The 21,600-nt window shown below is 41.6% G+C and overlaps 1 protein-coding gene across 2 annotated transcripts in view; it reads right to left on the reverse strand.

Moving 5' to 3' along the window:
- Nucleotides 1-21,600, reverse strand: part of drp2 (dystrophin related protein 2) — a 156,396-nt gene that overhangs the window by 21,691 nt on the left and 113,105 nt on the right. For both annotated transcript variants that reach the window (XM_052087349.1, XM_052087431.1), the window contains exons 11-18: nucleotides 21,336-21,397; nucleotides 20,009-20,083; nucleotides 14,833-15,034; nucleotides 9,700-9,785; nucleotides 5,620-5,777; nucleotides 2,233-2,399; nucleotides 1,891-2,002; nucleotides 576-712 (exon numbers count right to left, since the gene is read on the reverse strand). In XM_052087349.1, coding sequence (XP_051943309.1) covers nucleotides 576-712; nucleotides 1,891-2,002; nucleotides 2,233-2,399; nucleotides 5,620-5,777; nucleotides 9,700-9,785; nucleotides 14,833-15,034; nucleotides 20,009-20,083; nucleotides 21,336-21,397 — 999 coding nt within the window. The remainder of the gene's footprint in view (nucleotides 1-575; nucleotides 713-1,890; nucleotides 2,003-2,232; nucleotides 2,400-5,619; nucleotides 5,778-9,699; nucleotides 9,786-14,832; nucleotides 15,035-20,008; nucleotides 20,084-21,335; nucleotides 21,398-21,600) is intronic.

Here is a 21,600-nt window from a genome sequence, read left to right on the forward strand (position 1 = left end):
ACATCCTTTATCAATTTATGGCTTGCTGCACTCCGATGGGACAAATGTATGATGCAATTTGTGTTTTAAGAAGTGGAGATAACCTCTGCTGAACCTGGAGAAGAACTACATGATTATTAGAACTGGAAGCTCACAACCAATATCAGAAAAAAGCGAGATTGAGAATGAAAAAAAACAACAACAAAACATTAGGTCATTTTACAATCTGTGCAACCTGAGAGGAATTTGAAGGGTTAAAAACCTAAACATGTATTTTGGTTTAATGACAAGAACTAATATGAGTTAGAACATGTTATGCAGTAAAAGAAGAAAAAAAATGCAGACAAAAGTCTGGCCACGAACAAGTGAGAGGAGGTAAAAATAAATCATGGCCTGAGGCTTAGGTGCCCGTCGTATTTTGTTTGCACTTTATTTCATTCATTTTGATAGCTTTGGTTTGTTTTGACAACTATATCTAATTAAATGACCATGTTCTCTGGAGACTTGTTTTTTTATCGGTTGGAACACATGAAAAGGAGTTCAGAGAGATGGGTGGGTGACATATAAAATTACATTTTTGAAAAAGTTGGACTCACGTCTCTGAGCTGTCAGCCTCCAGCACAGACTGAACGGGCAGGTAACCTCTCTGAGGGTGCTTGGTGAAGTACTGCTTTGATCTAAACTTATTTTTCAGAGTCTTGGCGAAGTCCCTCATCTTCTCTCCCGAAGTGGTCTGGAGGGTGAAGGTGGAGAGCGGCGGAGAGTCGGCAAATGCATGGCGGGAGAAGACGGGGTTAGAGACTGATTAAAGACTTTTTTTTTTTGTCATGTTACTTGTAGAAAATGACGAAGAGACGATGTGGTCTATCGATGTTATGCACGACAAATACTGATTCATATTCTTGCTGCAATAAGAAGTATAAACCAAATATGAATTTATTGTAACCCAAAAAAGAAATCCCGTACCTCCTGTGACAATTAGGGGGGACACTGTAGTAGAAAAAAAATGTTATATTTTTTCCCTGGGCCCAAAAAGTTTGACAACCGCTTTCTCTATATGATACACACACACACTCATGGTCAACCACAAGGCACTCCAAGGAGGCCACGCCAGCAGGTTATCCGAAGAGAAGATACGATTTTTGGATGGAGGCAGAGCTAGTTCGCTGTATGCACATCATAACAGGACAACCGCTGATGTGGGCAAAGGTTCAAAGTTCTTATACACTTGGGGAGGAGCAAGTTATCCACAACGTACATGACAAGGCACCGTTTTAGCAATGGCTCAGTCTTTATGCATCTTTTCTGTGATTATGCTCAAACGTGTCGAATATATTTAGAAACAAATCAATAATTTCACTTTGAAAGATCTTTTCAATTTCGGTGTTGTATTTCACTACATCATTGATTCCCAACTTTTGAGCTCAGGCACATACTGTAATTTCAAGAAAAGCTCATAGAAGACCACCAACCAAAATGTCACCAAGAAAGTATTCGGTATACTAAAATAGTGACGATATTGTCTCAATTTACACCCACATGTAGTTGACCTCAAAGCTATTTTGTTGTATTCATCAAAACAGGTAGCTACACAGATGAATTGTACCTCCTGCCATCTCGTTTAAAACCATTTCATTGTTGTGCTTGTCACTTTTACCAGTGGCATAGATAGATGAACACACATACATTAGTTGTAGTGAATAAATAACAATTTTCCAACCAGTTACGGTGAGTGAAACATCTAATGATCTCCCACAGCACAGTGGTTGTGAATCACCGCCTGACATAAACTATGCTCAAAGAAACACAAACCCTCCTGTGCCATGTGTGCAAAATAAAAACTAGCAGATGCTGATTTAATTGTAGCTATCAAAGCCTAATCAAAGGAGGGTGCATAAACGCTTATCTTACTGGGGTGTAGTACTCCATGATGGGGTAGTGCAGCTTCTTGCCCTTGGTAGTGCGTCCGGTTAGAAAACACGTCTGGCAGATGTCCACGTTGAACTGCTTTAAACTGCGATACCTGCCAAGAGCAACAAAACTCAACGCGGGCTTGCAGAATGAAGGCTTGATGCTCAGGTTTTGGTCCATTCATTCATGCATGCATGCAAGCAAGCGGTCTGTCCTGCAAGGTCGATAACCTGATTATCCCAGTATGGCCACTGCTTGACGTGTAATTTCCTAATTGCTCTTGCTACTCGATAAATGATGAATCAGAGGTAAACATTTTGACACTGTGACGTTTCCACCTGCCTGAAGCCTTTGATGGGACATTGTTTGCAAATGTAACATTTGGCCTGGTGCTTGGTGGACTCGGCCGCGGTCACCCGGTGCAGTACAGGTAGCCAAACCAAGGACTGGGGCTCCAGGCTCATCCACTCCAGGAAATGAGACACCTCGATGGCTGGTTTTCCTGAGGCCTGCGCACACAAGGGAATAGCGGGGGCGCGGCAGATTGTAAAGAATCCATATATAGACCAATAAGTGTGTTGGCATGTGATGTCATGTGGAGAGAAGGTGCATTTGAAGCAATGCAAACAATAACGCATAAGGCAAAATACTCGGGCTGTGTACTCTCGCAGAGAATGAGAGCACAATGGAGCTCTGTTAGCAAACGTAGGAAAGTGAGGGGCAAAAGTGAAAAGCTGGCAGAAAAATGTGTAGCGGCGGAAGCAGCTTTAGCAGTGAAGCCCAGACTTCCTTCACCCCAGCCACTTCTTCCATCTCTTCCCGGGGAATCCTGAGGCGTTCCCAGCCCGGCTGGGTGACATTAGTCTCTCCAGCGTGTCCTGGGTCATCCCAGAGGCCTCCTGCCGATGGGAGATGCCCGGAACACCTCACCAGGGAGGCGTCGAGGAGGCATCCTTATCAGATGCCCGAGCCACCTCATCTGGCTCTTGTCGACATGGAGGAGAAGCGGCGCGACTCTGAGTCCCTTCCGGATGACCGAGCTTCTCACCTTATCTCTAAGGGAGAGCCCGGACACCCTGTGGAGAAAAGTCATTTCAGCCGCTTGTATCCGGGATCTCGTTCTTTTGGTCACGACCCATAGTTGATGACCATAGGTGAGGGTTGGTATGTAGATCGACGGGTAAATTGAGAGCTTCGCCTTTAGGCTCAGTTCCTTCTTCACCAGACAGACCACAAACACCTCTGCTTTGAAGTCCAAGTATCGGAAGTACAACATGTACGCGTGTGTGTCTGCCTGGTTGCGTCACTCTTGGTGAGCTGCTTTTGAGAAAAATTCAAGATGGGATCAAAATGAAGATATCCTCATAAAGAAGCGACTTGCTAAGCGATAAAAATCGTCGAAGTGCTAAATTCTCATTAAGTCGGCATCTGAGGTGCATTAAGAGGTTGATTTCCCCCGGGGCTTCCTCTGCTGCTCAACCAGAGCTGCATCAAAAATAAATGCGGGCGCTTGCGTCTGTGTTTGTGTGTGTGTGTGTGCAAATCCCACAGACGGTGAGCTTTAAAGAAAGTGTAGCTTCTCCTGAGATTAAAGAGGGGCTCCTCTAGCATGCCCTGTTCTTTCCACGAAAGAGCTCAAATGAAGTTACATTTCCATGAAGGGTAAGGTTCAGCTTGTCACGTGCTGTTTGCAAAAAATCAACTTTGCTCTAGAATAAAATATCAATGAATAAATGTGTCTCAGGATCCTTACTGTGATGTTTTACCTGGTTTTGAAAACATAGCGCACGGTTACAAATGCCCAAGGAAAAATTGAAAATTGACAATATAAAGTCACTTAATAGTGACCCTTTACGTACAATACAGCCCAATCATATTTTATCTCCGAGTATCAGATTGAGTTGGGCTCAAGCTGGTAATGTACAATTGTTTGTCTCTGTCAGACCTTCCTTAATGAATTTCCTTGATACCTAATGAGGCTGGTCACAGTCTAATAATTGAAAGTGTTGTCTGCAGACCTTTGGCCTCCTTCAATGACTGCATGTAATTGCCTTAATTACATGTACCTGAGCGGGTTCATGGGGTGATTACATTTAAGATTACAATCTTAGATTTACACATCCCGCTTCCAACTTGAAGATTATGCTAATGCATGACTTCATGAACATGAGCAAAAGCAGTTGTGACATCACTACCTAAGAATATGATGTGAGTGAGTATGTGAGTATGTAACTGTTATACACATACTGCAGGAAATCTCAAATGATTGTTTTGAGCAGGGCTCCAGACATATTTTTCTCAGGTACACGATAGGAGTAAGTGTCCCGGGACAGCAGTTCTGCACAGTTCTGTTCTTGAATGACAGTTCAACAAAAACATTGGGGTGAACTCAAATTTCAAATCAACAAACTGTGAATAAGTAAAAATAAAATTGAGGGAGTTCCTCAAGGTTCTGTCCTTGAACCACAGTTTGTCCTTATTTACACTTGTAATGTATTTTCCAGAGTGGCTACTGCATCAACCTCACAGTACAGAGGTCGTGGGTTCGATCCCGGCTCCGGCATTCCTGCGTGGAGTTTGCATGTTCTCCCCGGGCCTGCGTGGGTTTCCTTCCACATTCCAAAAACATGCATGGCAGGCTGACTGAACACTCAAAATGTCCCTAGGTGTGAGTGTGAGAGCTGATGGTTGCTTGTCTCTGTGTGCCCTGCGATTGGCTGTGTCCCCAGCCTACTGTCCAAAGATGGCTGGGATAGGCTCCAGCTCCCCTCGCAACCCTTGTGAGGATAAAGCGGACATGAAAATGGATGGATAGATGGATTATGGCTGCAATTATTTTTTTCCTCCCTCATGTCATGTCTAGGGCTCTATTAAAAATTAGATAGATAGATAGATAGATAGATAGATAGATAGATAGATAGATAGATAGATAGATAGATAGATAGATAGATAGATAGATAGATAGATAGATAGATAGATAGATAGATAGATAGATAGATAGATAGATAGATAGATAGATAGATAGATAGATAAATAGATATAGATAGATAGGCCCTTGATTTTGAACTTTGATGTGCTTACTTTTCGCAAAAGATATTTGAGAGTTTTCACTGTTCTGGAATTAACTTCAAAGTAATATAAAGTGCACAAGTTTAAAAAGTCTCAACTCAGCTCAAAAAAATCACTCAGAGTTGAGAGGGCAAGCGTGGAACAGAATAGAATGAGCATAATTGTGAGTGTGAATGTTTGTGAGCTTCCACTCTACAAAAACAAAATATTTAAAGTCTTCCCTCCGATGTGAAAAAAAAGGAATGATGGTGCTATTTGTGTTTATGGCTGCAGGATTTACACTGGACGCTCATGAGAACATATCTGTTGTCATGCTTATATCTGATTTCCTGGACTTCATTTTCTCATACATTTTAGTGGCTCATGTCCCATATGACATGTTGACATTTACAGAACACATGAAACAATCTATAGACATCTGGATGATGGCAAGCAGATTTATTATTTCAATTAAGTCGATGAAGATTGGAACATATTTGTAATAAATAATACATTTTGACTCAATTCGGTGAGATGGGGTAATTTCCTCCTACGCAATTCATGATCTCTTAATAACTTTTTTCTTTATTGTTTTTTTTTAATGAAAATTGAGATACAAGGCCTGATGGGTTCATCATGCAAGATGTAAAATGTCTATGATCAGTTTCCATTGGGTCTCACCATGCGGAAGCAGCTGCGGACGCTGGGCTCCACGTTGCTGCCTCCAAAAGCGGCCACTTCACCCAGCTGGCGCGGGATTTGGATGGCCTCATGGAGCAGCAGGCTGAGGTGACGCTGGTCCGTTAAGCCTCCATTGCCGGACACTTGACGGAATAAATCTGCCACCATATAAGAACGTGGAAATGTTATAATATATAATAACGTTTCCATGTCCTTACAAATATCGAAAATGCAAGTCATCGAATGAATAATGATAACCGAGATGACCGGAGATGTTGTTTTTTTAATGAAGAAGCAATTACTGTATTTTCTGGATTATGAATCACCGTTTCTTCATGGGGGGGGGGGGGGTGACTGATGTATGACATTTTGAACACGTTATTAGTATATCATTTCATGTTATTTTCTCATTAAACCAGAGGAGGGCGCTCTAGGCCTATGTTGATAAGTCGACGACGAGTCTGACGCAAGCGACGTAGAAGAGGAAGCGCAGCATCATCTACCACCGGAGTTGGCAGAGTTCTATAAAAGTGACATAACGAAGGGACGATTTCATTGGATTTAGTGATTTGGAGTGACACTGATGGTTTGGTAAACTGCCTGGCATGCTCTTTCTGCTGTAGTTATCTGAATAACTCTTAATATGTTACGTGAACATACTAGGCGCGTTCTCAGTTTGTTGTTTATGAGTCATGTAGCGTTCGCATATTGTACACTTATTCAACCTGTTGTTCTCTATTTTATTTTTATTTTAAACTGCCTTTCAAGATGAGGCGTCTGTTGTTGGTGTTGGATTTTATCAAATAAATGCCCCCCAAAATGCGACTTATACTCCAGTGCGATTTATTTGGTTTTTTTTTCTTTTTTTTTCTTCTTTACTATGCATTTTATGGCTGGTGCGATTTATACTCCAGAGCGATTTACAATCCAGAAAATACAGTCCTCCTTCTGACCTTAGCTTTGGGTCAGTTTGAGGTGAATATATTGCACTCAAAATTTTGCCACAAAATAAAAAGTCCCCCTCCCACAAAAAGCCTAGGTTTCAAACCTGATAGAGTTGGACTGATGTTTGTTTCATTGGATTTTCACAGATTTCATGACATTTTGGATGCAATCCTAAAACGCTCTTTCAAAAAATGCTGACTCAAGCTTTATCAACTCAATCTTGGCATTCGTCTAGAGTAGGCTTTAAAACTTCCGTGTCTAACACACACTTACACGTAAACACGTGCGAGCATTTTAAGATGTTGGAGGCGGCACAGGTATGCCGACATGTTTTATGCCACTATACACTTATTTAACGAGTGTCCTGTAATATATGCTGCTCCGCCAAAATTAGAATGTTTCAAAGATTCATACAGCTGCTTGTGAAAGGTGCTGACTTGTCATTTGGATGTTGTAAATTGTAGTGCTGGGCTGTACTGGGAGGTATTCTTCATCATTTGTTCATTATTTATTATATAGGTATTGTCTATTTGATGTAATGTTGTTCATACTGTGTACACGTACACATTAGTATGCACATTTTCCACAGAGTGTTCATGTCGTTAACGTAGTAGTGTGTGGTATTTTTCTTTCCCTTGTTCCCATTTTAAACACATTGACTTAGATTTTAAATTGTTCATTTTGAAGTTAAAGGGATGAGGGGGGCCACAATCTTTCATCAGTGCTATTTACTCGGGGGCCATATAGGACTGCACACTTCCTCACCAGATGCATTTTAAAAATCCTACTTCAGATATGGACAAAATGTCCCAGTCAGCAAAATTGGGAATATGTATATCAGCAGAATATGCACTCTTAATATCTTTCATTTTTTCATCATAAATTTCTCAATGCATGCGTAAAAGATCTCCTAACTAACTAAATAAATAACCAAATGCTGTGAATTTATTCCCACCCCGACACAGAGGGCTCTCTTGCATAAAAATTACCATCAAAGTACGGCACAAAGCTGATGAACAGCAAACCGCCATTGAACACGAACTAATTTTGTGCATTTTCGCCACAAAAATCCACTCAAGCTTTTAATATCATTTAGGCCCTGTGTTAGTCCTGCTTATCAATCAACAATCAGCATAAAAATAAAAATAAACATGAGGTCCATTCATGTTGCAAAAAAAAAAAAAAAATCCAAAAAACTCAGCAGCTCCAAAACTTTTCTTTGTGTCAGATACTGTGTGAGTGAAGGTTTTTTTTTTTTTTTTTTACGTTTTCCCCTCAGTCTCTTTTGGGGTGAAAAACACTTTTTGATGGCTAAATTTTGGGAAGTTAAAAAAAAAAAATTGAAACCTCTTCCTCTGCCAAAATCACCAAGTTGGTGTGCTAACTTACTACATTTTAATGTTAGTCATGATGGCGGCCCCTGGATAGCCAATTATTTTTGAGGTGATGTAATAAGTTTGAGAATCGCTGCACTAATTAATTAGATTCCATGTTTTCAATGAGTATGGACTGTATGTGTTCTTGCATGAGTGAGTGTGTACTTTGTTGTCAACACACGAATAGTTGTGAAATATCAGTGACAAAATTATGAGGGGGATTAAAAAGCAGCATCTGTGTTTATGGCCATTGGAGGCAAACGCTTAACATCTACGTGTAAGTATTTGTCTTAGGAGCGACATCTGGAGCTTGGCGAGCGCGACGGCCAACTGGACACCACACGGTCGCCTGACCTCGGGGACATTTTAATTGAGGAGAAGTTCTGTTCCTCAGTCCACACAGATGGTGCTCCGACTGTGAGTAATCTTTGTAAATGTTTCTCTCCGTCGGCGTTGTCGTCTTGGGTCTTGAATCAACCGCTACTGGCCAGCTGCTCCAAAGTCCAGCTGTGAGGCTCCAAAAATGGATTTCCCTTTTTAAACGGTGGTGGGAAGAATAAAGTACAAATACTTGGGTGCTAGACAAGCAATTCTTGTTTGCAAGCATCTTTTGTTATTTTCGGGTTATCATGGCTGAGTGTCAGCGACCTAATTTGAACTTTGTCAATCTTTTTGGAAATAAACCTTTTTGCAAAGACCTTCATCTCTGTCTATGTTTGTGGGATCCACGCTAATCCGGATTCTGATGAATGACAACACAAGGAAGTGAGAGATGACAACAAAATTCTTCGGTTCTCCAGGATTGCCAGAGGAAAGGTCCGTAATGCAATGCAGGCAAATGACACGGGCCATGTCAAACGTGATATGTCTGTTTTTGCCGCTAAAAATTAATGCCCATCATTCGGACACCCCGAACAGATTGCAAATTTGGAATCATTTGGAACGCGAATTGTTCAGATTCAAATGACGCCCAAACCTAAACTATGTTATTTGTAACCCTGGCAGTGACTGTTACATTTCCAATAAACAATGCGTCGGGATGCCACGTACTGTTATTTATTATGCCCACTGGCTGTGTGAATGCCGGTATCTCACGCTACAGTCGAGAACAGGGGTGTCAAACACATTTTTTGTCGCGGGCCACATTGTAGCTGTCATTTCCCTTGGAGGGCCATTATGACTGTAAACCATATCAAGAAGTCAAGAATAATAGTTTCTTCAACTATTTAAGTGACTGCAATGAGGGGTTTGGTAACAAGAAAATACTGACAACAGCTCTCATTTATTACATATGATCATTTTCAATTTTGGTACAGATTTTAGGATGCATCATGCAAGTTGACATGCTTGATTGGCTTTTGCGGGCCATATAAAATGATGTGGCGGACCAGATTTGGCCCCCGGTCCTTGAGTTTGACACCCGTGGTCTAGAGTGTAATGAATACTTTAACGAGAGTCCTTTTTTTAACAGAAGTTTATACACTCAGTCCTGGGTGTGAGTAGCAGATAGACGTTCCAACACAGTGACAAGCACACAAATAGTCAAACATCATGGCATAGTTTACAATGGAAAAGAGAACCGGGGAGGGACATGAAGAGTGTGCGTGAATGGACTCTGATGGTGAGTAATGCTTTTAAGGGCCCTGGGCATGGAAGAAGCAGGATTCAACATTAATGTCATCGGAGACGATTCCTCCATTTAGAGCCTTTGGTGCGTCTGCGTGGCTGTGATTGGTGGCTGGTTGCATTACTCACTCACATTTGTATTTCTCCTGAACGTCGGCGTTGCACAAGCTCACCAGACCCATCTTGAAGCTCAGCACGCGCATCTTGCCGTTGCGAGCGCTAAGTGGAATGAAGAGTAGAGGTTTAGAACAATGAACAACGTGTAGACAGGCATTAGTGATGCTTCCGTGCTTTGCCCAGTGAGAGAAACAAAAGTGAGGATGAATTACGAGGGGTCACGGTAGGACAGCGCAGGTCAGTGCAGTGGTGTGAAATTGGATTAGGGGCACAGCCTCACTCTCCAAACACTGCGGGGACTTGAGGAATTGTTCTTGGGTATGTGCCTTGCACGGAGATAATATGATGACACAAGTAGGGATGCACACATGCATGCAAACTAGACAATATCTTTCAAAAGTTTGAGGGTCACTTTGAAAATTCATGTGCTTAGCTCTACAAAGTACAAACATTTCTGTGTGACTGAATGCTAATCAGTATGCAGGGGTCTACTCTATAAAAATATATCTACACATACACGAGTGATATTCTTCAAAATAAGCCATTTCTCCATCGCATACAGCGCGACACGGCCAAATGCCACTGCAGTCGACCATCGTGAAACAAAATTACAGTTGGCGACTCGTCAAGTCAAGTCAAGTCAACAGTATTTATAGAGCACTTTCAAACAGCCATCGCTGCATACAAAGTGCTGTACATGGAGCGATTTAACATGCACAATAAACAGTAAGACAAATTGGTAATAAAGGCGGTAGAAAGCACCAAAGATTAAAACCAAGAACAAATCTAAGTCATGCTGAGTCGAATTCCAAAGAATACAAGTGAGTTTTGAGGAGGGATTTGAAGATGGGCAGCAAGTAGGCTTGCCGAATGTTCAGTGGGAGATCATTCCAGAGAGAGGGACCAGCAACAGAAAAGACTCAATCCCCTCTGAGCCTCAGTTTAGTTCTTGGTACTTCTAATAATGTCTGGTCCACAGACCTGAGGCGCTGGGCAGGTGTGTAGGGGCGGATGAGCTCAAAGAGGTAAGGTGGCGCGAGATTATTCAGACATTTGAAAACAAAGAGGAGGATCTTGAAAATAACAGTGAAGGGATACCAGAGCTCCCTCTTATGAGTACCAGTCAAGAGGCGAGCAGCGGCATTCTGGACCAGCTGAAGGCGCTTAATGGAGGACTGGCTGACTCCAAAGTAAAGGGCATTGCAGTAATCGAGCCGGGATGTGACAAAGGCATGAATTACTGTCTCAAAGTGTTCATGTGAGAGGAGATGTTTTATTTTGGCCAGCTGTCTAAGGTGAAAGAAGCTGGATTTAACATTGGCACCAATTTGCCGATCGAGTTTGAGTTTGTCCAGTTTAAGGCCCAAGTTTGGGACTGTTGACTTAAGATAAGGAGACAGGGAGCCCAAGTCTACAGGATGGAATGTACAAGGGCCACTGGAACCAAACAATATCACCTCTGTCTTCTTTTCATTGAATTTCAAGAAATTTTGTGCCATCCAGGTTATGATTTCTTCCAGACAGGAGTCATTAAGGGAGTGGCCTTAATGAGAAAGCGTCTTTCTTGCTCAGTGGGACATACATCTGACAGTCATCTGCATAGCAGTGGAAGGGAATACCACGTTTCCTTAAGATGGAACCCAATGGGAGCAGATACAGCGAGAACAGCAGAGGCCACAGAATCGAGCCCTGTGGAACACCACATGACAGGGGAGCAGTGCGTGACTCAGAGCAGCCAAGGCTGACACAAAAGGTTCTGTCAGCTAGATAGGACCTAAACCACTCAAGAGTACTGTCGCCAATGCCCACCAAGTGCTGCAAACGAGACAGCAGAATACTGTGAGCAACTGTATCAAATGCTGCACTTAAGTCCAATAAAACTAGACACACTCGTCACCACACACCAAGCGATCGAGCACTGCACATCTAATGACACGTGACCGTCAAAAAAAATGTGACTTAACATAGCTGCTGTATTCATTTTATTAAACCACAAAAACATAATGCGATTGGCAACGAAGAAGAAAACTGAGACAAAGACAGAAAACAGGCCAGGATAAAAATAACCTATTTCGATGGTCTGTTAGCAATGAGTGGTTGCCCCATTCGATTACTGCGCACATGCAACAGAGACTCTCCACGTTTTGCTTTATAGCCACAGTTTCATCTGAAATTGTAATTATACTTTAGTTCACAGTTGATTTTTTTGAAAGTCAGTTGACATTTATGACATTGAAACCTTTTCGCCAGCCATTCAAATTTCAAATCTTAGTAAAACTAGTTGTAAACTGTCAGCCACTCATGAAAACTAGTGGCAGCACCTTGCAGCACTCTGAACGACCGATCAGTCGGTTTCGGCAGTGTCCCGATGTGTGCAGCGGACTTTAGTGACCCATATCTTCTGAACGATATTCCAATCATTTCAAACGATTGTGGAAAGCACATTAAGTGTCACAAAATTAGCTGATTTCACCGAAGGGTAAGTACATTTGTGAGTAAACTGCTTGGGTTTAGGTTAAAATGTTCTTGAAAAATCTCATTGTTTCTTTCCTGTAAATTTATGCAACCAATTGTTACCAATTGTGCTTACTTTGCTTGCACGGTGAAAGTTACAGTAGAAAAGGGCAAACGTGTTGGTCTTCATCCCACGCCTTTGTTCATATTTCACAGATCGCATGCAGGCGCAGCCGGGAAAGAGAACTCCATGAGCGTGATGAGTAACAATTTAACGGAGCGGCAAGATAATCACATTAGCATTAGAACTGGAAAAGATCAGGCCTTGCGTCACTGGGAAGGAGAATATAATGAAATCAAGTTTGTTGCGTGTTCCTCAAATGCACGCGGGTAGGAAAGAAAAAGTGAGGTCAACTTTCACGAGGGAGTGAATCCTCCGTTGGACGATTCGAGTCACGTGAGAAGTCAAAGAGAGCATTAACTGCGCTTGCACATATTCAAAGTGGAAGCTGGAGTGAATCCACAGACACATAAGGAGGCAACTGGCTGTCATCTCCTTTCACACACACTCTGTCTTGCGGCACTTCCATTTTAAACCACCGCTTTTGCACACCGGGACACTAACCCCGTGCATTCACAGAACAAGTACGCACACATAGAGGAAGCAGCGATGAGACACACAAACCAAGAGGCAAGAGCAGACCCCAATCAAGGCTGTGGAATCCATGTGACTTTAATAAATATTTGTTCACGTAAAGATGGTTCATGATCCAACATTAGGTGGTCTAAAAATGTTTTGGGATCCATGGATCCGTTAAACACAAGACGTTTTTCTAAGGGCACCTTTATAAGACGAAAGTGTCAAATAGAACCACGCCACGTCCATAAGAAAATGCACCAGCTCACGCTAGCTGACAAACAGCCTAAATTTTCAAGACAGCCATCAGCAAATTCACTAAATGCTCTCCAGTAACGGTTAATGAAAAATAATTCAACTGCAGCGAAAAATTAAGACAAGTGGTGGTTATTCAATCACCTAGACAGTGTAAGTTCACAGATCGGTAAATAAATATCAATGAAGTCATTCAATCCATATGACGATCATCCTCTTAGCATCGGGTTCAAAAAAATTATTCAAGCCCTGTTTCGATTCTTGAATACCTGCTTTGTGTAACTTTGTATCTTCATTATTCTGAAGAAAGTGAAACCTGCTTAAAATTTTAGGAGGAAGCCTCAATGTATTACTGTTGGTAAGAAAATAGAAGGAAATAAGACACGCACAGGAAATGGTGTTCACGTCTGACATCCGGCTGTACAGTTTCATTTGCGTTTTCATTTATCTAAATGGGAACCATTATGCAATTTTAAAAAGAAACGATCCACAATGATGTTTGCAAATTATTGAAACCCCCCGCCCCCCAACAAATTCTTGAACCCCCCTCCACATTTTTCTTATCTCATTACATTTTTTTCTCTGCAAATACGATTGATTATTGGAATCATGAAACATCATGATTTTTTTCCCCAAGGCAACTTTTTTTTATTTCTTAATGGCATTAAGGGGAGCGACACGTAATGTTTCATTGCCACTAAAATTACAAGTGCTTCTTCTAGATTGAGAACCTCCAACATACAGTGTAACCGGAGTATAAAAAGAAAGAAAGGGGGGAAAAAGGGATTTAGACAAACACATACACACGATATTCAGGGCCACTACTGTTATTTATTTGAACCACAAAAGCAATTACTGGAATGTATGCAGAGGCTGAAGTCTCCGATTGTCTCATTAGCTGCAATTGCTTAAGCGCAACCCACGAAATTTACAACACTCATGGGATTCCTCTTGTGTGTTTCCGTTTGGCGTCGTCTTTCTTGTTCTTTGCTCTTTGGAGACGGCAAGAAATAACACAATTAGGGGTAAAAATATGAGGTTGAAAGTTGCCATGAAAGAGGATTTGTCTCGGAAGGCAAGATTGTTTCCGTGCACGGAGATTTAGCACTTTAAAGACATCCGTACACAAAGCCACCGAGGCATCAAATATGCTGGAGCGACGATCTTCTTAATTTGACCATAATTGCGGATGGTAGAGTCAGATAACAAATGGTGTTTTTTTTTTTTTAAATGCATATTTTATCATGAAAGCTGTCATAGTCGGCCCCGAATGGCAGCACGGTGATGAGTAACTGTGGCAAAGACACGCTCCTTATTATTGTGTTAGCTGTTGCTCCTCATTAAAGCTCAATTAATAATGATGTGCTAAGGATCTTACTGACTCACCTGTTGCTGGGTAATTAACGTGGCTGGCCACAATTTGAACACAACCGCAATTCATGTCTGGATTTGACTCTGGTGTCATCTGTATTGCATGGAGCGCCCATGGGCACTCCTGATTTAAACTCATGCTGTTTAGTGTCAGGATGACAATGACATCCTGGTACGAGCAACCAATCTGAAAGCTTCGATGGACTTGAAAGCCCTGATCCAGCCTGTTTTTGATGCTGCCCTTCTCCCCAAAACCCAATTCGAATAATCATGATCGTGATCAGGATTTTGCAAAGCTTGCTGATCATTTGAATCAGGAAGAAGGAAACATCTTAAACTGGCAGCACAGGGGCAATCGAGGACCGGACCCGAGCCCCCCCTTCTACAGAGCTTGTATTTATTGATATATTTATTTATTTGAGTCCAGCCCACCTGTCATAGACGTTGAGCAACCAGTTGAGACACATGTCTACGCAGAGCGGAATGTTGACCAGAACGGTCCTCTCCTCCTCCAGCTTCTCGTAGAGCGCCGTCAGGCCGTGAATGACCTCCACCACGTCCATCACGTGCTCCGCTTGATGGAGCTCTTGCTCCCGGAACACCTCGGCGAGGTTGTTCAGCGCCACTAAATCCACTATGGACACAAAGACACACACACACACACACACACAAAGGACACTCGAAAGCACTGAGCTGCAGCATAACTAAGAGCAAGAAGAAGAGGCGGAGAAGGTCCCCAACTAAAGCTACAGTAATTGTGCTACACACAGGCCAAGGGAAAATATGCAGGTGAGTTTTGTTCGTATGTGTTACTGCTCCGTGTGCATTTTATGGTTGTAGCTGTTTGAAGGTTTAAATTGACTGAACCAGCTCTGCATAAAATATAGATGAATGTGTCTCAGGGGCTCACTGGAGAGAAATTCTTTTGATTCACAGCGGAGAAAATGACCGAATCATTGCTATCCTTCAAAACATAGTTGATTAAGGCAGAGGCATCTCTCTGAATTTCTTTTTCAATGCCACCCGTTGTATTTATCAGAATAATACTGTGGAAGAGTCGCCATAGCGAAAGTATGCGTGGATGACGGCGCATATTTCACTCCAGAATGCATTGATGCTCTTGAGATCTCATTGTTGCCTGCAGATATTCAAGACACTGCATGCTAAGCAACACCAGAACATAATCTAGCCCTGTCCACATTTCACAGTACCGTAGCTTCTTTGTAGAAAGCAGATTTGACACTGGCTGTTCTTTTGCTTTTTCGTTCTTCAGTAATAAGCAGTAGAAAATGGAAACGTTTCACCAAAAGCACCGGACTCTGACCGAAAACCCGGGAAAAGAGCTTATTGTAAAACAAACAAACAAACAAATAAACACACAAAACAAAAGAAAACCATGCCAAGTAGAACAGTGACATTGATGCTCAAGATTTTTTTTGCTGTAGTTCAACAATTAAAACTGGATGAAGAAAGTTTCCTTTAAATAATTTATTTGCGGTCAGCACGTCGACCTCACAGTGCAGGGCTACCGGGTTCAATCCCAGCTGTGTGGAGTTTGCATGTTCTCCCCGGGCCTGTGTGGGTTTTCTCCGGGTACTCCGGTTTCCTCCCACATTCCAAAAACATGCATGGCAGGCTGAAAGAACACTCTCAATTGTCCCTCGATGTGAGCGCAGATGATTGTTCGTCTCTGTGTGCCCTGCGATTGGCTGGCAACTGATTCAGGGTGTCCCCCCGTTTACTGCCCGAAGACAGCTGGGATAGGCTCCAGCCCCCTCCTCCCCCAACCCTTGTGAGGATAAAGTGGATCAGAAAATGAATGATTGAATTTATTTACAGATGCTCCATACAACTATTAAACGCACAACATCCATACGTGCTCGGTTCAAGTGCAAGTTGCCCAAACTTGCCCAACTTCCAACATTTTGCTATTTCTCTCTCCTAATCGACGGACCAAGCAGAGATTCACACAAATGTTTGTTTCTCCTCAAGAGATACAGTGTGTTGTGTGTCGACAGCAGTAAACAGTTGCATACAAGTTGGTGAATATTAAGTGAATGAGTGAAACATTTTTGACATATGGCCGCCTACAGTATTGTTTGTTGCCCGTTCAACGATTATGAGAACTGATGATCTCGTACCATCGAAAAAAGTCTATGTATATTTTTTGCAGCTATTCAGTAAAGACTTATACAGATCGCTTCTGGTTCACTTATAATTGCCAACTCGCTTCCATCATCCTCGCCTATAACTAAAACGGGGCTGATTGAGCCTTTTTTTAAACATATTTAAGTGGATGCTTCAAGAGCTGCAACACAAATGTGATCTTCCCACTCCTAAAGTCATTTGATGGCGCGTCCCTATCGAGCAGCTAAACGGGTGCGCATCGACAGAAAGTATAATTGGCCCGATCGATAGCGAGGTTGAAAATAAGGACACAATCACCTAAAAACGTGTTCAGGATGCGCTCTTTATGCCGCGCCACTCGGATAGCGTGCGTGTGGCAGGAGGGTGACTGCAGTTATCCAGACAATTAAATCCTCGAAGGGGGTGAGGAGATGAGAGAGCGGACAAGCCGACGAGTCACTGAAAGACACTTTACTCGAGTTTGTGTGCAGAACCAGGCAGCGAATGCAGGAAATGTTGGAGTTAGTATGGAGTGGACACGGGATCAAGATTAACGGAGGTCAAACCATCAAGTCAAAGAGGACGTCACAAATTATGATGCCATTAAAGGACCATTATCGTATTACCACCTCTTCTATCCTTGTGATTCACAGCACATCACTCATAATGTATGGATTATTCTTCAAGATATTGCACTCGCTGGCCATATTAGCTGGACCAGGACGTCTCATTGACCCCTAGCTGTACTTCAGGGTTCAGCAAAATTAATTCCTAAAACACAGGTTATTTGTTAACACAGTGGAAATGACCGGTAGGTCAATATAACAAACACACTCTGCAATCGGACAGGACAGCTAAAGTACACATTCGTTCAATTATTACAGGGCAGCACAAACGTTAGCCCCATAGCAGACTTGCCAAAGTCATTTTAGAACGTTTTCGAGAGAAGATGAAAAACAACAAATAAGTGTTCAATTGCCTCAATTCAACTTACTGAGGATTGCCATGATGTGAATTACTGAGAATTAACACAGATAGAAAATACACAATTTTAGCAAACACACTGGGATTCTTTATCGATATTGTGACAGTGTAGAAAAAAAGTGGTGCCCGCCACGAAGTAGTTCTCAGCTTCCAAAAAGTAGGGCTCAATTTGCGTTATTTTGTCCATCTTTAAGATGGGTCTAGGAACTTGCATCCTGATTGATGTGCCTTACTTAGCTGCTGAATGTCACTATAAAAACTTGTAATCAGCCAATTACATTTTCCAGTCCTGAACGGCTGAAGATTTATCGTCGTCGACTACAACGTGATGAAGTGATGAAGACATATTTCCGAGCGTTATGTTTACCAGTAATAAAATGTATATAGATAGCCAAACCTCGGTTTTCGAACGTCTCAATTCTCGACCGATTCGGTTTTCGACCAAAAACTTAAGAGTTTTTTATGCCTTGGATGACGAACAAATTTCGGTTCTCGAAAAAACTAAGCGCACTTGAATGCACCATTTGACTCCTCTACCTTCCTTACATGAGGAAGTGACGCTTTCTCGTGTTGCTTTCCATTGTGAGCAGACGTGTTCAATCAACATTTTTATTTTAAAAAGAGCATGGTTTCGGTTTTTGAACAATTTCGGTTTTCGAAAAGCCTTCTGGAATGGATTATGGACGAAAACCGAGGTACACTGTTGTAGTTGGCAAGATGATGTGATTAATATGCGTCCCATAGTATGAAGAATTTTCAAATTCACATTTCAGAGCACAATTGAGTGCAACAGTGAAGGTTTTTAAAAATACAGAATAAATGCAATACACGTTTTGAGTCATATTTCTCCTTGCCCATGAGCTAGAGTATGGTTTCATCTCACATACAGACAGCAAGCAACATTATAATGTAACTTTACTACACAAAGAATGAATATGATGAATATGTCTGGCCGCTGCAAAAAGTAATGACGTCGCTGTATTTTTAATGCATCATCCCCTGAAGCGCCGATGCTATCGCCTATCGGATAAGACCTCCATTAAGAAGCATTACTTCTCTTGAAAAATGGCTTGGGCCCGAGAGACGTTCTGGACAGGTAACGAGGGCTTTGACCCTGAAGCGTAACATATTCATGGCTTAACCACGCGGCACAAACTGATTACCTTCTCGTCTCCGAGTAAAAAAAGAGACCAATTAGTGGCTCTAATTACCTGGTACTAAGGAACTGTGAATGTAAGGAGTGAATTCAATGGCTCTCGACTTTTAATGCATAGAGCTACGACACACAATGGAGTGCCAACTCTCCAAGAAACTAAGTGGAGCAATGATTTCGAATGACAAACTCTCAGAGACAATGGTTATGCAGTAGATCTCATTCTATAGAAGAGATTGTCAGAGTGGGTTAGCAATGCTACAGGAGAACAATATATCACTTTACCCAGTGATTCCAAAGCATGATTGGTCCAAACATTTGGATTTCAGATCTATTTTTGTCTTTTTTTCCGCTTCCGCTAGTGTGTTCAACTAAACACGTAGTATGCTAACTATGACAAATATAAGTTTCATGTGAATGTTGATTATGTTACTTCCTAATTTGACGACGCAATCCAGTCGTCTATGTTAATTAAGTTAAACGTTTATATACACACATAATGGATGCAATGCATGAGGATAACTTGTTTGTATTGCAGTATTACTGACCACAACTAAATTAATCAGCCCAAAGGGAAGACCGGCATCTGTGTTCTTTAACTTCAACACACCAATCTGTAACTTGCCGCTCTAGACAGTTGAATTCTTCGAAGTTTAATACTCCTCCATTTTAGGATAAGTCGTTTCAAGAAATGTGTGTCTGTGATGCTCTCACAGGAAGTCACCAAAAATAGAGAATATGAACTCTGTACAATGTAAATAAGTTTGCCCGCAACAATTTTCGTGTTGTTGTTGGTAGCATAAGCACAGGACTACGCGAGAATCGAGACTTGTGGCAGGAAAGATGTGTATGCGTTATACAATCGGTGAAAAGTGGGTAAACTTTTCCATGTGGATGCAGTCTTGGGGTTGATGACAGTGACTTATCGTGACAGGTAGAACAATTTAATGCTCTTGTTGTGGACTATCAGGCTTATGTCATTTTCCGGATTAGGAGATGATGAGGGTAGTAATGATTTAAAAAAATGCTTAATACGTGCTTGTTGAATAAACAGAACTTTAGTGCCATCTTAGGATAGAAGGCTATCTTTCTTATTAGAACACAATACAAATATTTTGTTGTTGTTTTTTTTTGAGAGGCTGAAAGGGATTAATTAACCACAATTGCATTCATTTCAATGAAGACATGATTTGAGATGCAAGCATTTGGAGTTAAAATGAAGCTCGTATCCCAAGGTACTAGGGTGTATACTTTTTGCAACATTTCTTTTTTGTGAGATTATCCTTGTGTAAAACATGTGCCTTGGCGCAATAAATGTTGTGAAACAGTGGCAGTGTAACTTACATCTGAGAGCCTTCTGAACCCGCCGCAGCTTCATGGCCGTTCTGTATGCCGAGAACTTGATGTTATTCAAATCCGCTGAAGGGGAGACAAGGGCACAAATGTTTATTATCATACCCGTGCAAGATGCCAGCCGTTGTTAGCTCTTCGCGTCCCTTTTCCGTGCGCCTCTATTAATTTTGTCAAATAAGGTTAACATCACCAACGCATGACTTCGTTTCATTACAGTTAATTAAAGGTTAAGCGAAAGGCAATCAGCGCAGCAGCGATGCGGTCCCTGAGGGTTTTTTTTTACCCCCCAAAAAACAACACGAGGCTCCTTAATGAAATGTATGACAGTTTGAGCCCTCACAGCTAAAAGCCTTAAGGTGACATGAAAGCGCAGCCACTGCGGCCCGGCGGAGGTGCGTGACTTAACGTGTGTTTCCGCGAGGTTATACACAGAGAAACATAAATAGCGGGAAAACAATATTTAATCTCACAATTTATTTTTAAAAAAACAGGCTCGCATGTCAACTCAACTTTATTTATAGAGCACTTTAAAACAACCATGCATGAAAGAGCTGTAGAGCAAAAATTTGTCATACACCAAGAGAGCCAGTTAAAACAATAAATTAATAGCATAACAGAAAACACCACAAAACACAAAAACAATTCCGAGACGCAAGCTGACTCATAAGCCAAAGAATAAAAATGTCTTTTAAGATGAGTTGAGATGGGTAGAGAGGGGCCTTGTCTAACATTTAGCGGGAGGTTATGCCAAAGAGAGGGACCTACATGCAAGACTTGATTTCCTCCAAGCAGGCCTCAATTTTTTTTTACTCAGTGGGAAATATCTAACAGTCATTCACATCATAGTGGAAGCAAATATCATTTTTTTTCTTAAGATGTAACACAAGGGCAGCAGATACAATGAAAACATCAGAGGCTCCAGAACTGAACCCTGTGGAACACCACCCGAGACTGGGGCAGTGTGGGATTCAGAGCAACCAAGGCTAAAAAAAATAAATAAATGAAAAAAAATCTGTCAGACAAGTAGGACAGAATTTGATTAATCTGTTCTTTATTTTTTCACTTATTCAATGAATCTGCTAAATAAATAAATGAAAGTCCAACCATATACTCAAAAACAGGACAATCTCTCAAATTGACAGTGTAGATAATACACAAACAGTACTTAAGATTCACTTACCAGTTTGATTGGTAACCTGTGGGAAATTGTTTTGATCATCTTCCGAGGTACGAAGAAAAAGTTTTCTTATTTGCAGAATCTAGGAGACCCCCCACCCCAAAATAAAGACAACTTATAGCAGTGCAGCATGCTACTAACCAAGCACTTGGTAGAGTTCTGTCATCTTTGGGTGGTCCCAGCATGTAGTCTGTGCCTGATGGCTGAAGAAAAGCACAAGAAAGGAGCAATTTAAGCATTCATGTAGCACATTTAGATTGCAAAGGCAAGATTAAATGTTTCCAATTAAAAAATTTAAACTACAAAAAGTGACAAAAAGATTAAACCAATGCAGGGCAACTAAAATGATTTTTTTTATCCAGACAAATGCAAGTTTGTTGTTGGTTTTGTTTTTCTTTCAAAAGGA

The sequence above is a fragment of the Hippocampus zosterae genome, chromosome 1 (genome assembly GCF_025434085.1).
Source record: "Hippocampus zosterae strain Florida chromosome 1, ASM2543408v3, whole genome shotgun sequence".
Lineage (NCBI taxonomy): Eukaryota > Metazoa > Chordata > Actinopteri > Syngnathiformes > Syngnathidae > Hippocampus > Hippocampus zosterae.